Genomic DNA, 15,192 nt, shown 5'->3' on the forward strand with positions numbered 1-15,192 from the left:
TTGCCAGAAAAGGCTGCTACAGCATACAAAGAATCTACTGTGATTTGCAGGTAAACGGGACATGAAATCTTCTCCTATCAGAGTTATTACTACATCTCTCCAGGAATCGCCACGCGTTTTTGTTTGCTAACGAATGGGCCATCACCTGCGTGCTCTGCCTTGACGTGCTTTCGGTGAGCAGCAGTGCTGGAGAAGGTTTTGTCACAGGAGCTGCACTGCAGGGAGGAGAACTTGGAGGAGCGGTGATTCTGAGCTGCAAAGACATCAGGGTGGTGGGTCCGGTTGTGATACCATAACCCTGACAACTGCTGCAATGATAAGGATCACAATACATGGTGGTTACAATACAAAGCTGTTCCATGGACATCATGACAGCAAGAAACTGCGCGGGATGCAACAGGAACAGTGGGGCTGTGCTCAGCAGGTACAGGACCTGCTCGTCCTCCCACAGGACAACAGCTAACACCTCGCTTCTGTTTCTCCATTGCCCCTGAAGAGCTGAACCCTGCTGAATCCCTCATGCTCATCTCACTCGCTGCAGGTCTCTTTTTGGTGTGAATTTTTGTTCCCTGGTAGGAATGTACTCCCACACACGCTCCCACTGAGGCATGCTGTTTGCAACACGAGTTATTTTTATCCCTATGCTTCCCGGCAGCGAGAAACTGGGGTGAAAGAGATTCCTGAGGGTTCAGATGGGCAGGTATGTAGTAGCCCTTTGCAGTCACGGCCCATCTCTCTCCATGGACTTGCCTTTTCTCTACAGACTCTGCCTCCTCTGTGCAATTTTTCCTTCTGCTGACCACAAACTGCTGCACTCAGTGCACGTGGCCAGGAGGGACATCCTGGTGCAGGAGCAGGCAACGGCAACCCCCAGCCCATGAGACTAGATCCTTGCTGCACCAGCTCACCTGGTAAGCTTTGTCACAGATGTCACAGCTAAAGGGCTTTCCTCCGACGTGGGTCACCATGTGGCGCTCCAGGAGTGACGGGGCGCTGAAGACTTTAGCGCAGGTCGGGCAGGGGTGGTACTCCCGGGAGTGGGCTTCGTGGACGTGCTTGCGGTGCTCCTGCAGGGTGGCAAAGCTCATCCGGCACTTCTTGCAGTCGTAGGGATCTTCGATGTCTGCCGCCCAGAAATGCAACAAACAGGTGGCAAAGAAATCAAGGCAAAAAAAAGAATTAAGAGGAGAATTCACAGAGGGAGGAAAGAAAAGGGAAATAAAAGCTTGTTACTTCCCAGATGAAAACTAGCACTGGAGTTTTGGCTTTGCATACAGATGTTGCTGCTCCTGCTCATCTACAGCTTCCCGTGGCAGGTTCCCAGCAGCTTGCAGTTTGCTGGAAGCCAGCCCTGCCATTTTCTTTGGAATAATCCTACCCACAGCATCAAATCACTAAAGAGTCTTTCTTTTCTTGGGAGGAAAAAAACCTCCACGACGAGATGCCCAGGCAGCTTGCAGGCACCAGTAACACCTGCACAAGCTTCTGCTGGCACGGATGGGTCTCCCATGACCCCCCAGAAGCTGCGTCTTGCAGGCTGGGCTGCCCAAGCCAGGGAGGCAGGTGACCACACTCACTGTGGAAGGTCCGGAGATGGATGGAGAGCCCGTTGGCCTGGCGAAAGCCTTTCCCACACTCCCGGCAGACATACGGCTTGTCCCCCGTGTGAGTCCGGACGTGGCGCGACAGCTCGATGGACTGGGCGAACACAGCGTCACAGTACTGGCAGGCGTACATCTTCCCTGCAGTGACACCCAGGGTGAGAGCCTGCACCTAACGGGACAGGAGCTCTGCCCGGACTACACCTAATTTCAGAGGGAGGGATGGTAAACTGGACAGGCTTCCCTGGGGTAGCCAGAGGATCTCAGTGCAGGGTCGAGAAGGCCCTAGAGGTGCTGGAGAAAACCACACCTGCGCAGGGAATATTAGATTACAGCAGATCTCAAGTATCTGGAGGTAATACATGCTCCTGGAGGTGCTACACATGGGCATGTCTCGTGTTCAAAATTAACTGCCCAGCTGCAACATGCTCATGCCCCGGTAGCAGAAGGGTCTGGGGTGCAGGGGCAGGAGAAGCACTGCCATGAAAACCTACGTGAAATTCAGCCAGAGGGAGGCACAGGAGAAAGCAGGTTAACCAGAGGGAGGAGGTCGCATCACAAGAGTTTAGATGTGAGGGGACAGAGAGAAGCTCAGGAACTCAGGAGCAAAACAAGAAAGGCAGAGAAAGACCAAGATCGCCTTAACAGAGAGCAAGCTGCTAACTGGGTGGATAAAGGGAGGAGCTGGAGAAGGGGATGGGGGAGAGACAGAGCTGGGAACAGCAGCCAAAACCAGGTGGGTGAAGAAGGTCTGGGAGCAGCCTCCCAAAGGATGGGAAGGCTGGAGAAGCGATCAGGAGGCAGATGGAAGAGTAGGGCAGGAAGGAGTGGACGGAGCAAGCCAAGCTCATGGCCGGGCTCCCGCAGGGAAGGCTCACCCTCAGCATGCTTCTTCTTGGTGTGGTAAGCAAGGGCGGAGGCCTGCATGAAGGTCATCAGGCAATGCTTGCACATGAAGGGCCGGTCCCCCGTGTGCAGCCGTAGGTGGTTCTTCAGCGTGGAGTTTGCTGCGAACTTGGCCCCACATTCCTCGCAGGAGAAGGGCTTCTCGTCAAAGTGCTCCGTCAGCTTGTGGTACTGCATCCCTGGGGAGGCAGGCAGGACACCAGGGTGGCACTGGTGGGACCCAGTGCCAGCCCTGCCCAATGCTGCTGCAGAGGCACCACTCCACCCAGCCCAGAGGTCCACCTGCCCACCCGCAACACCGGGGTCCACCTGTGTCCTCCTGGCTGGAGGTCCACCACGATACCAGGAGCTGACACAGGGAGGGCAAAGAGTCTCAACTCCTCTTACTCATCCTGCTAAACCAGCCGCAGAATTGGAACAGCCTGATTATTTTTGGAGGCTTTTAAGTTTGCCAGTAGCCCCACTTTTCCTTGATGAGCCATGTGGAAAACCAATTAGGGAAGAACTAATCAGAAAGCGGTTGTGCTCAGTGGGGCAGGAGAAATGAGCTGAGCTGCGTTTCTCACACACAGCGCTCAGAGAGCCACAGGGAGGAGGAGGAGATTTCAGACTATCACTTTATTACATTGCCCAGACTTACGTCCAAACAACCCTGCTCCCACCAACCCTACCTGAGGCATGAGCAAACTCTCGGCCACAGATGTCGCACGCCACAGGGAGCCGCTTCTTCTTCTTCTTGGCTGTTCCCACCATCCCATGGACCTCCAGCTGATGCTTCTCCAGTTCCTTCTTTGTTGATTTGACCTCGCTGCACTCCTTACACTGGATTTGCTTTCCTCTGGCCACCCGACAACGTTTCATGTGCACCTTCAGGCGGCAGTAGAAGTGAAAGGTTTTATCGCAGGCTTTGCAGACAAAACTCTTCTTGGAAGAAGCTTTTTCTTGGTGTTCCTTTGGTTCCTTGGCACCGGCACCTCCTGCCTTGTCCTCATCTTTGTCCAGAGCTTCAACTTGGGATTCACTGTTCACCTTCCACTTCCTGATCCCAGGCTTCTCCCCAGTTCCCTCAGTCAAGAGACCTACAGAAATAATAATTCCTGTTTTGGTGGTGACCAGTCCTACTAGTCACCAGCCCCTCAGTCCCCCGTCTCCTGAATGCTCCTACACAGTTGTCCCTGCACAGCAAGAAAAGACACACATCAGACACGCTGTCCCACCACAATGGTGGCACATGGCTCTGCCAATAAGTGGCCGTGGCATGGTACGATGCATGAAGGAGTGGTCCTTGAGTTTCCCCACCCACACATACCAGGGGCTGGATTAGATTGGCAAGAGCCAGGGCCAGATTTTCCAAAGAGCCTGCTCCTCAAACAGGAACATCAGTTGCTTCCAAGCATCTGCCTCCTGCTCAGACACATGAAGTTATGGCCATGATTAAATGTTTGAAGATCTGAGCCTCAGGTATGATACTGTCTAAGTCTGCCATAGAGAGAGGATATCCAGCCATTAATTACAAGAAATCTCAGGAACACTTCCCAAACGCAATCTCTTTGAAAGAGAACAGATAATCTTGCTACGACCCTTTCGAGTCTTGTGGTTAGGGCCCTGAGGTATTTTAAATCGCTCATTACATTCACTTCTTACAAAGTATAATGCTTTTCTGAGGCCCCCTAACACCATCATCTCAAAAAGCTCAAGCTGTAAAATTCACCTAGGAATCTCAGTCTACAGAAGAGACCCACAGGGAATGCACATATGGAAGAAATCAAAATACAAACAAATATGTTTGTCTTCTTTGCTATAATGACAACCATGCAACTGCGTGGCCATGGAAACCAGTGCAGACTTCTTTTGCCAATGCACACGAAATTCAGCCTGTGCTTGAAAAAACTTTCTGCGTTCCTCGCTATGGGGAGAGCTCAGCAAATTGTCCTCCTTGCACGGCACTACTGCCCTGGATTTCCAACGAACTAGAAACCAGGTGACATATTCCAACAGACCTGGAAATCTTAAGAAGTCAAGCGGTGACCCACTGACCTCTGAACACACCAAGGGAGAAAAACAGACTGGAAGACTGGTTTCCAGTTTGTCCTGCTCCGTGAAGATAGCAGTACATGCCTTTCACCTCTAAGGTCTCTTCCCACACCCCTACAACCAACAATATCAGTTTTTCTGACCCAAATGAAGAAGTATCTTTAAATCTCCCAGAAATGTTGAATGTCAAGAAGAGTCACCTTGCTGGGCAGGATGGATGTGGACAAAAGCCAACTGCATCCTGGGCTGCATCCCCAGCAGGACAAGGGAGGGGATTCTGCCCCTCTGCACCGCTCTGGGGAGACCCCCCTGCAGTGCTGCCTCCAGCTCTGGGGCACCAACAGGAGAAGGACACGGAGCTGTTGGAGTGGGGCCAGAGGAGGCCACGGAGATGATTCAAGGGCTGGAGGCCGTCTGCTGGGAGGACAGGCTGAGAGAGCTGTGGGGGTTCAGCCTGGAGAAGAGAAGGCTCTGGGGAGACCTTCCAGTACCTAAAGGGGCTCCAGGAAAGCTGGGGAGAGACTCTGGATCAGGGAGGGGAGCCATGGGATGATGGGTAATGGCTTCAAGCTGGAAGAGGGGAGATTGAGATGAGATGTGAGGCAGAAATTCTTTGCTGTGAGGGTGGTGAGCCCCTGGCCCAGGTTGCCCAGAGAAGCTGTGGCTGCCCCATCCCTGGAGGGCTTCAAGGTCAGGTTGGACGGGGCTTGGAGCAACCTGGGCTGGTGTGAGGTGTCCCTGCCCAGGGCAGGGGGGTGGAACTAGATGATCTTTAAGGTCCCTTCCAACCCAAACCATTCTGTGAAGATATGAGCACTAAGGAAACCAGGACTGGAAATGTCTAAAGTGCCATGGCAGCACAAGCGTAACCTGAGTCAGATGAAGTGAAGAGGAGTTTGCCCCAGACTCCAGTAGGCCAAGAGCTGGCTCGTGGTCCTCCTGCTCTTATGCCTGTGAAAAGGATTTCAAACCTTTAACCTAAACAGCAGCACAAGACTATAATGGTATAAAAGCAGGGGGAGCTCTCAACTTCAGTCCACCTTCACAGGGAAATGCAAAAAGGGGCTCCGTGAACAGCTCCATTTTCAGGGGGATGCTACTACTCCCAGAGAAGAGTCTGAAAGAAAGCTGAAGCAGATCATGTGAAATCAATGGCTAAGTACCTGCACTCTGTAGTCCCATGCCAGTGCAATATATACATTCTGGAAGGCAGAAGGAACCTTGCCTGATAGTGGAATAGACCCTCAAAAGGCTTTCAAAGGCTACCACGAGATGAATGGGAGACATGCTAAACTGTATGACACAAAGTTGACGTGACAGTAAGGTCAGGTGTCAGGTTGCTGAACTTGCAGGTTTCTTTAATGGCATCAAGTACCACGGGCTGGCTGCTGCCTGAACAGAAGAGGGGACACACGGCATGGCTACGTCAGGGCAGCAATTCCTTTCCACTTGGCAGCCAGGATGTCTCCCAGAACCCCTCCTATGGTTGAAGACAACATTTCATACCTCGTTAGGGCAGTGTTGAGCAACAGACGTTACCCAGTCAGCTTCCATCCTCAGAGACGCAGGAAGCTTAGAGGTGAACCCGAGTGCTCTCGTGAGAAATAAGACCAGAGTGAAGAAACGATTGTGTATCAAGTTTGAGAGGCAAGAACTTAGCATGCAGCCCCTGGCTGAGCCTCCTGGGAGCAGACAGAGCCCGAGGGCAAACGTACACCATGAATTCCTGACTGTGGGGTCCTCTGGGACTCTGGACTTTGCATCACTTTCCATTCTCTGGTAGCAAAGACATTCAGCACTGGAAGAAAAACCCCGCTATTAATTATGGCATATTTCATACTGAGTTCTCTCTCTCTTTTGTAAGTGGTCTGCTGAGTCTGTAATCCTAGTGGCTGCTCTACCCTCCCTGCAATTCATGACTCCAGAAGCAGAAGATCCCTTGGTGTGTGACCATCCCGTCTCCCACTTCTTTAGCTGAAGCTGTAAGAAAATTCCACCTACCCCTTTGCATTTTGAAGGTCATTCCAATGGTTGCTGACACACATGATGGCTTCTAACGCAGAATCTTTACAGGGGAGAATGGCACTTTGCTCACAGACCCCAGAGTTTAACACTTCCAGGGGCCGACTCAGGCCTAAGTTAGATGCAAACTGTCTTTTTTTAAACACGAGACTATGCAGAAGCCGGAGTTCTTGACACATTTCTGAGATCTGAAAGTGAGGCATATCTTGACAAATATGATCTCCCAAGAAGTGACTATACGGAGACCCAGAAAGCAGCTGGCAAGAGAGGAGGTTATGGAGTTGGCTGGAAGAGACATCCTTGCAAGCACCAGCTGCCAACAGTGAACGCGCCCTGACTACAGAAGGGACTCAAGGAGAAGCCAACAGATTTCATATCGTATCACCACCAAAGGAACCAACCCAGTTGATGATGCTGAGTGTGGTTGGGGATGGATGCAGACAGCTTGCTCCACAAGGGATGCCTGATGCTTTCCAAGTGCTTCAGCTCACCTAAATTAAGTATCAGAATTATTATTTTTTTTTTCAGTAGACATGTAAGAACTCTTGCTTTCAAGTGGAAACGCAAACTGTACGCATCTCCATGCAGCGCATATGTTCTTCAGAAATGTAAGATCTCCTCTGTTTCAAGTGGAAGCTCACATCCGTCAAACATGAGGCGCACCGTTATCATTCCTATCTCATGCCAAGAGCCACATGGCTATTGATCCATAAAGCCACCTGCAACATTTAGGGCTGGTAAGCAGTGATATCGGAGCTGAGGAGACTGGCCTAGAAATTAAGATATGGACATTCAGTGCAAAGATCCGTAGGATGCCAAGAAGGGGCTGGTAACTGGCAATCCTTCTCTGGACGCTTCACACAGAATATATATTTTTGCCAAGGAAATACAGTTTTTCCAGGGTTCTTGTTTTTGATGTTGCTTCTTGCTTGATTTAGTCTCAACCTTGGCTTGAAGCCTTGCAAAGACACTTAGTAACAGCAGTCTGCTCTCTTTGATATTGGTGCCAGAGAAGCAGGCATCTGCCAGAGCAATCTAGCTGACTCCCCACATCCCTCGCTGGCAAGCACTGCAAGGTGTCCAGAAGCTAAGGTGGGCTGCACGTTCACAGGCACGTGCAATTCTTGTTGGCTTACCTCCTCCAGAGTCACCAGGGCATCAGCCCTGGCACATCCCGTGGTCAGACAGGGTCAACGGGAGTGGGGCAGGTGCCTGCAGCATCAGCAGGAGACAGAAAGGGAATGGCAGATGAGAAGGAATCACCTTTTCTCTGGAAATCCTCATCAGAGCCATAACCAAGGGAAAGAGCCAACTGTATTGGTGGCAGCTCTTGGTAGAGTTAGAAGAGAGGACCTAGATCTGAACTGGGCATGAACACTGAATCTACAGTGTAGGATATCTCTCAAGGAGACCATTAAGGCCACTGAGTCAAAAAAGGGGAGCAGAACATGTGCTATCGCCCTCCGAGCCCTATGGCTAGAGCAGTAATCCAGGTCCTCAGTTTCTTCTACACGCCCACTGCTCCCAAGCACCACCTACCACCCCAACAACATTCCCCCATTGCTCAAGAACGCAGGCAAGTTAACGAACAGCAGCTCGCTCTGTCCCTTTACAGCACGCGGGGGACATTGGCTTGACCTGTCGCTGTCAAACACGAAATGATGGTGAGCGTCAAAGACAGGAGGCTTGTGTTCATTCATAAAGACCGATCATGACCCTGACCTAAATTTTCAGACAAACCTCCTACCCCTAAAAAAAAAGACAAGACATTAGGGAGGTGATTTTCCCCCTCTACTCTGCTCTTGTGAGACCCCACCTGGAGTCCTGTGTCCAGCTCTGGAGCCCTCAGCACAAGAAGGACATGGACCTGTTGGAGCGGGACCAGAGGAGGCCACGAAGATGCTGGGACGGCTGGAGCCCCTCTACTGTGAGGACAGGCTGAGAGAGTTGGGGGGGTTCAGCCTGGAGAAGAGAAGGCTCCGGGGAGACCTTAGAGCCCCTTCCAGTCCCTGAAGGGGGCCTACAGGAAAGATGGGGAGGGACTCTGGATCACGGAGTGTAATGATAGGACAAGGGGTAATGGCTTCAAACTGGAAGAGGGGAGTTTTAGATGAGATCTGAGGCAGAAATTCTTTCCTGTGAGGGTGATGAGCCCCTGGCCCAGGTTGTCCAGAGAAGCTGTGGCTGCCCCATCCCTGGAGGGCTTCAAGGCCAGGTTGGATGGGGCTTGGAGCAACCTGGGCTGGTGGGAGGTGTCCCTGCCCAGGGCAGGGTGTTGGAACTAGATGATCTTTAAGGTCCCTTCCAATCCAAACCATTCTGTGATTCTGTGTAATAATAAGCTTTTTACTCTAACTACCTAGCAATCTGCTAATATTTCCACACTGCACCATAAGCTAAGCATCTCTGGCACCACTAGTAAATAGGGACGGATTGAGCTGAACGAGCACCTGTGCTTGGATAAAAAGCACACTGTGTACATCCCAGTGGAATCCACAGCCCAAGGAATCTGGATGAGCTGGGAAGCACGATGCTATAAAAAAATGTTATGTGAGCAAACAGAATAAGCAAGTCACATTTGCATCCTTTTCCAGAGAATGCAAACCTGCAGTTAGCTTCCTGGCCCTCTGTTATCTTTTTCATTAAAGCATCAAATCCTGTTAAGCATGCTTCCTTCAAATGGCGAATGCAGAGACACAATTCCACTCAGCTGGAAAGCATCCCACAGCTCAGGGCAGGGTCTCACACATGGTTATTGCTATGCGTTTGTTTCCAGAGTTCACCAAATTGCTATCTGCATATGTTTCATTCTACCTTTGCCAAACTAGTACAGTATGTAACATTCCCCTACTGCTGTGGGACCCTCCCAGGGGATCATTTGCTCTGTAAAGTGTATACATAGGAAGACCAAATTAAGGGACTATAAAATTAACTCAGAAAGTAGTCTGGGACTACAAACTGCACTGTCACGGTCATCTTTGCACAAGACAAGCGCGCTCCGATGTGACCTTTGCGTAATCAGCATGTGAAGCACCCACACGTACACAGATAAAGTCAGGGATTGTAATACAAGTCCAAATTCATACGGTACTGGAAGAGCAAAAGAAACCCCACAGGTTAAAGATAAAAAAGTATAGATACAAATGAGACAACTAAGTTGCCTAAATGCCTACTGAGCAAGGGCTGGGGTAGAGAAATGCAAACACCGTTAAGGAATGCCAGCATGGGGTCAGTTACAATCTCTGCAACCCTTGTAACACACAAAACTTTAATCTGGTGCATTTTACCAGCAGCAGAAAAAACACGCTGCAGTGCTTGGATCCAGAGGTCACCCCTGTGAATCCTCCTGCAAGTACAACGCTGACATCTGCCCGGGGGTGAAATGACCTCAGGCCACCACGACACGGAGGTTCACTACCAAACTGCCCAAAACTCCCATAACCATGTGTGAAAAAATCACTGAAGGATGAAAGCTTGTGCTTTTCTTACCCACATGCCCCAGCTCCTGCATCACCGGCTGCAGGTCCGGGAAGGACTCGTGGACACTGCACAGCAGCTGACAGATCTTGATGGCCAGGACAGACTTCTCTTGGGCTGTGCTCAGAGCTGCTTTCAAGGAGGCCTCTGAACTTTCTTTCTGAGCAGAAATACTCAGTAGCTGGAGAAGTAAGAAGAAGAAAGCACCACATGATAGAAATTTTGGGCTGTGAAAGGTCAGGATGGTCTGGGAGTGAGGGCACGTCTGCTTTATTTCATCTCTACTGCTGGGAACCTGCTTTGAGAAACCAGAAAAGAAATCCTTTTCCACACAGGTCTTTGCCCCCCCACTGACGTATGTGCATGAGCTGAGAGAATTTCAGGATTAAAAAAAAAAGTTACAAGAAATTAAATTCTCTGACTTTCTGGTTTGGTGTTAGCTCACTTAAAACCACCTTTCCACGGAAAGAGCGGTTCGTCAATGCCTTACGGCATCACAAGCTTACCTAACTCATAAACCTGTTTTTCATACACAACTCTCTCGGGGCTTTTCTCTCCCTTCCAAATCCAAACCTTCAGACAGCCGCTGCAAGGAGAATCAGGGTGAGGACCTGTGCGTGCCCGTACATACCTCACCCTTCCACATCTCCAACAGCAGCTAACCAGAGCAGGAATGAGCAACTGCAGACTGCTTGGTGGAAAAGGCGGGCCCGTTACTAACTAACACAGCCCATTTCCCTCGTCAAAGGGAAAACAGGGAAAGCACCCCAGGACGCTACACAATCATGGCATCCTCGGTGCATTTTCTAGGAGCGTTTCGTTCTCGTATGTCCTGGAACAGCCAGCTCAAATGGAAACCCACTCCCTGGCAGCTCTGCTTTCTCTAGGACTTCGGCACTCTTGCAGAGCTGGAATAGTTTTGCCGTGTTTGACTATGCACATTTTCATCAACTGAGAATCTCCCTGGCAATTTCTTTTGCCTAAGAGCTCCTGCAGAATTTACATAACACACCCAACGTGCTCTCGCTTCAGCAGAGGGGCACCTCCAACTTTGGATGGCTTCCCCCACGTAAGTCACGTCCCTTGATTTCAGCGCACTGTAGGCCCTGTCCACGCTTTGAGCCCCAAACCGCGGCGGCTCTGAGAGCATCCCCTCATACCTCTTTTACTGCTTCTGTGAGTCCTGCCTCCCCCGGGGCCAAGCCCTCCAGGTCCGCTCTCCGCTGGATGGTCTCCAAGATCAGCTTGCTGTGCCGCAGGATGATCTCAATGGCTGCGCTCTCGCTGGTGGCCACTGAAGAGGAAAATAAAACGTAAAGGTATTTAAAAACACAAAACCAAGGAGAACCTTGCCTTAGCTTCACGTAGCTTTGTCCAGCCCGCTCCTGAAGCTGAGCTGTTAACAGTAGGAGCGAATTCTTTAGGGCACAGGAAACAGCAATTACAGGCAAGCTTTGGCTATACTAATTGCAGCCCTGACATGCAGCGTAAATCCCCAGCAGACCTCACTTCTCACTGCTTGTCCAGTGTCGGGTAAGAAGATCAGGTTTTCCAAAGCACATTGCTGAAAGAGACACTGACAACCTCAAAAGGCAGGCATGATTCTCCCAACACCCAGGATTTCTTCTCTCCCCCAATTACAGACACCCCATTCTGACTTTTGCAGAGAAACAGGCATTTCTAGGCACAATTTGCCTCCTTCGAGGACAGCCACGTAAAAAGCAGCCAGATGCAACAGAAGTGCTGGTTTGTCCGGGCTGAGCACGGAGGGGACGGAGGAGAGGAGTCTGGACGGAGGCAACTACCCAAAGGCATCTCCCTGCAGGCAGGTGAACCCCAGCTTTGTGCCCACGGGGCCAGCACACGCAGCGGGCTCTGCACAGCCCCCCCTTCCTGCCCCACAAGACCACAAACCTCAGCACTCCTCACACTTGCATGAGGTTTTGACAGCAGTTTTGAGGGGAAAAAAACCAGTTTAGATTTTAAAGTAGGAAAACTCAAAGCCAGAGACTGAGGCTCGGAGGGGGTCAGCGTGGTGGCTGCACACAGATGAAACCCGTGCTTTCAGTCTGGTGGGCCTCCAGATGGTTATTGGCACAGGATGGTGGCCAGCTCTGAAAAGGTTTGCTCATTACAAAACCTGAAGGCACAGACCCACAAGCAAAGCAGACACAATTGCAGACAAAAGTGCTTTTCCAACCAGTCAACCGTTTCACCAAGGACATAGGTGTTGAGACCCACTGGAAGGAAAGAGGTTCCTGGCTGGAGGGAGGTCAAGGAGTTAGAAAGCAGCTCCTGCCAGCAGCAGGAGAAGCTCAGGGAGAGCCTGGGAGGGACACCAAGGCCATTACCTGCTTGGAAGAAAAACTCTGCGCCGGGTTGTTTCCGGATCTCCTCCATGAGCAGGTTCAGTGGTGCAGGTTCCCGCACAGCCAGCAGCAGCTGCCAAATGGCAGAGACCGACAGAGACCGCTCCTCCAACGCCGCCGACACAAGGGAGGCAAAACCGCCGTCCTCTCGCTTCACAACCTGCTCCATTGCCTTGGAAAGACCCACAGCGAGGCACTAACAGGGGACCCCATCCACCTGCCCTGCATCATGCTTAGCCACGACCATGGCTCACCCCAGACCCAGACTTCCCTTGCTCCCACCCTCCTCAAGACGTGGCTCGTGGTGCAACTCAAGCAGTGATCACTTGGAAGCCCAGCTCTTGGAATCACAGAATGGTTAGAGTTAGAAGGGACCTTAAGGATCATCTAGTTCCACCCCCCTGCCCTGGGCAGGGACACCTCCCACCAGCCCAGGTTGCTCCAAGCCCCGTCCAACCTGGCCTTGAACCCCTCCAGGGATGGGGCAGCCACAGCTTCTCTGGGCAGCGTGTTCCACTGTCTCACCACCCTCAGAGTAAAGAATTTCTTCCTAATATCTCATCTAAATCTCCCCTCTTTCAGTTTAAAACTGTTACCTCTTGTCCTATCACTACACTCCCTGATCAAGAGTCCTTCCCCGTCTTTCCTGTACACCCCCTTTCGGTACTGGAAGGCCGTTATAAGGTCTCTCTTCAGCCAAACACATCAGTCATTTCCTCAACTCACTCCAAGGCTGAACCTCTCTCTTCAGTGCCCCAATCAGCCACTCTTACTTGCCAGCCTTCAGCTTCATACACATTACCTGCTTCACTCCCGCTATAGCATACTAAAGAATCATTAAACAGGGTCCTGCTGGAGGCCTACCCCAAACCAAGCCGTGACAGGTGGTAAACCAAGTCCTCAAGACTTGACAGGGATCCCAGATGGGGATTAAAGCTCTGTATCTCCTTGCAGATGGACAGGAGACCGCTTACCTCCCTCTCAGCAGGAGCCAGGCTCTGTGCAGCAGAGATGCCCTGCAGCAGCGTCTGGGTGTCCGTGAGGAGCTCCACTAAGTTTTCTCGGTATCGTCTCAACAGTTTGGCTCCATAATCCTCTGGGCTCCACTTGGCTGAGTGCAAGGGAATGAAAATGAGAACAGTTCAGCTTACAGCATCTTCCCAAAGGGCTTCAGAGCTGCGGGGGGCTGAAAAAGCCAAGGCAGCCCACTCTCCCTGGGTGACTAACAGACAGCCTTACGGTCAGGACACCTGGATTTACCTTCAAGCAGGGGATCAACATGACAAATCAAAACTTCTCCAAATCAAAGACAACACAGAATATCCCCTGCCCACACGTGCCTACAGAAATAGATCTCTGGCACCCAAATGCCTGGCGAGTTTCTGTCCTAGTCTGAGCCCAGAAGAAGAAAGTCTCAGTTTTCAGCCATGTTCAGCAGGTAAACATGTGGCCTTGTCTGTAAAGACAACACCTCGAGGTGTTCATCAGCCTCTTCTGATGCCCTGGAATCAAGGAGACCCCACTACTGACTCTTAATTGTAGTTTCACTGAAAGAGGTCTGTAAGTGAGAGTTTTTGATCCACTCCATTGAGAAGGAGCTCTGCAACACGCTCTGTCTCAGCGGTGTATGACTATCAAACATTCTACAAACACCCAGATGGTCCACAGTAATCAACAACTTAGCGGGCTGAGTTGTCCTTGGTGAAAACGTTAAGGGAACACAAAGCAGACGTGCGACTGCAAAGCGGTGCTAACACCCTCTTCTCTCCCGTACACCACAAAACCGCAACTTTAACCTCATTCCTTCTTCCTCCCATATCTACTTCCAAGCTGGGTCTGCTGAGGTTTGCCCTGACGGATCTGAGAAATAGAGTAACACCACAACCCTTTAAAGACACACCAGCATCAGGACACAAAGGACTAATTCAAGAAAGAGGAACAGTGTTTATTCAGGATAATGAAGAGGCTTGGGCAAAATACATTGTGTACCAAAAGTAATATATGATCGTACGTGTTGCCAGATTAGTTGATAAATAAAACTGTGAATTGCCAAATAGATGAATCTGAAAAGGATTTTTTTCACTGTTGGAGTTTCTAAATTGGAGAAGATGCATAGCTATACTTTTGTAGGAGAAACCAAAACAAAAAAAAAACCCTGTAATTCATCCAAGACATCTGTGCGTGTTTTTTGTTTGTGTGCTTAGGTCTTTTAATTATTTTGGTTCAGTACCAAACAGAAAAATCTATTATTCGCACAGCACTACTTGGGAGAAAAGCAGCTAAATACACACAGCCTGGGGAAAATACAATCTCTGGGACCCCGAAGATACACAGTGCTGGGTAAGAAGAGAAAGCTCTCCGGGATGCTGAAGGAGGCAATGGCAGGCTGTGGGAATAATCAATGGAAGACTGAGAGCTAATATGAGAACTCCCTGGACAAAGACTTCTTGGAGACACGAGCCTACTCCCCAGCAAAGCTGAGGGAACTTCTTTAAGCGCTTCAGCTCCATAGGGTTTAGGTATGACTGGGACGTGCCCCACATGGATCAGGGGATGGTTCACAAATAATAAAAATATTTTTCCCCTTCTCCCATCGGAACGTTCCTGTTTCAAATTACACCAATTTGAGTTGTTATGAATGCACTCTCAGTTCTGCTGCCGTACCGAGGTGAGCTCCGTAAGCAGAGCGTGCCCTGCGCCGCTGCACGAGACGTCCTCCTTTCTGCTGGTGGGACAGCAGAGGACATCAAAGGCTGCCATCAGTGGCTCAAATCATTCCCTCC

General features: G+C 50.6%; 1 protein-coding gene across 6 annotated transcripts in view; it reads right to left on the minus strand.

Moving 5' to 3' along the window:
* The window catches only part of ZBTB40 (zinc finger and BTB domain containing 40), a 48,086-nt gene that overhangs the window by 9,362 nt on the left and 23,532 nt on the right, over positions 1-15,192 (minus strand). For 5 of the 6 annotated variants that reach the window (XR_012583959.1, XR_012583958.1, XR_012583957.1 and 2 more), the window contains exons 7-15: positions 13,384-13,520; positions 12,392-12,581; positions 11,201-11,334; positions 10,053-10,221; positions 3,179-3,586; positions 2,480-2,686; positions 1,578-1,742; positions 909-1,123; positions 146-308 (exon numbers count right to left, since the gene is read on the minus strand). Coding sequence is in view for 2 of the 6 variants with exons in the window: in XM_074560567.1 (XP_074416668.1) it covers positions 146-308; positions 909-1,123; positions 1,578-1,742; positions 2,480-2,686; positions 3,179-3,586; positions 10,053-10,221; positions 11,201-11,334; positions 12,392-12,581; positions 13,384-13,520 (1,788 nt within the window). In the remaining 4 variants the exon portion in view is untranslated. The remainder of the gene's footprint in view (positions 1-145; positions 309-908; positions 1,124-1,577; positions 1,743-2,479; positions 2,687-3,178; positions 3,587-10,052; positions 10,222-11,200; positions 11,335-12,391; positions 12,582-13,383; positions 13,521-15,192) is intronic. The other variant, XR_012583960.1, reaches the window with a different exon arrangement.

This window comes from Larus michahellis, chromosome 16 (assembly GCF_964199755.1).
Source record: "Larus michahellis chromosome 16, bLarMic1.1, whole genome shotgun sequence".
NCBI classification, from domain to species: Eukaryota; Metazoa; Chordata; class Aves; order Charadriiformes; family Laridae; genus Larus; species Larus michahellis.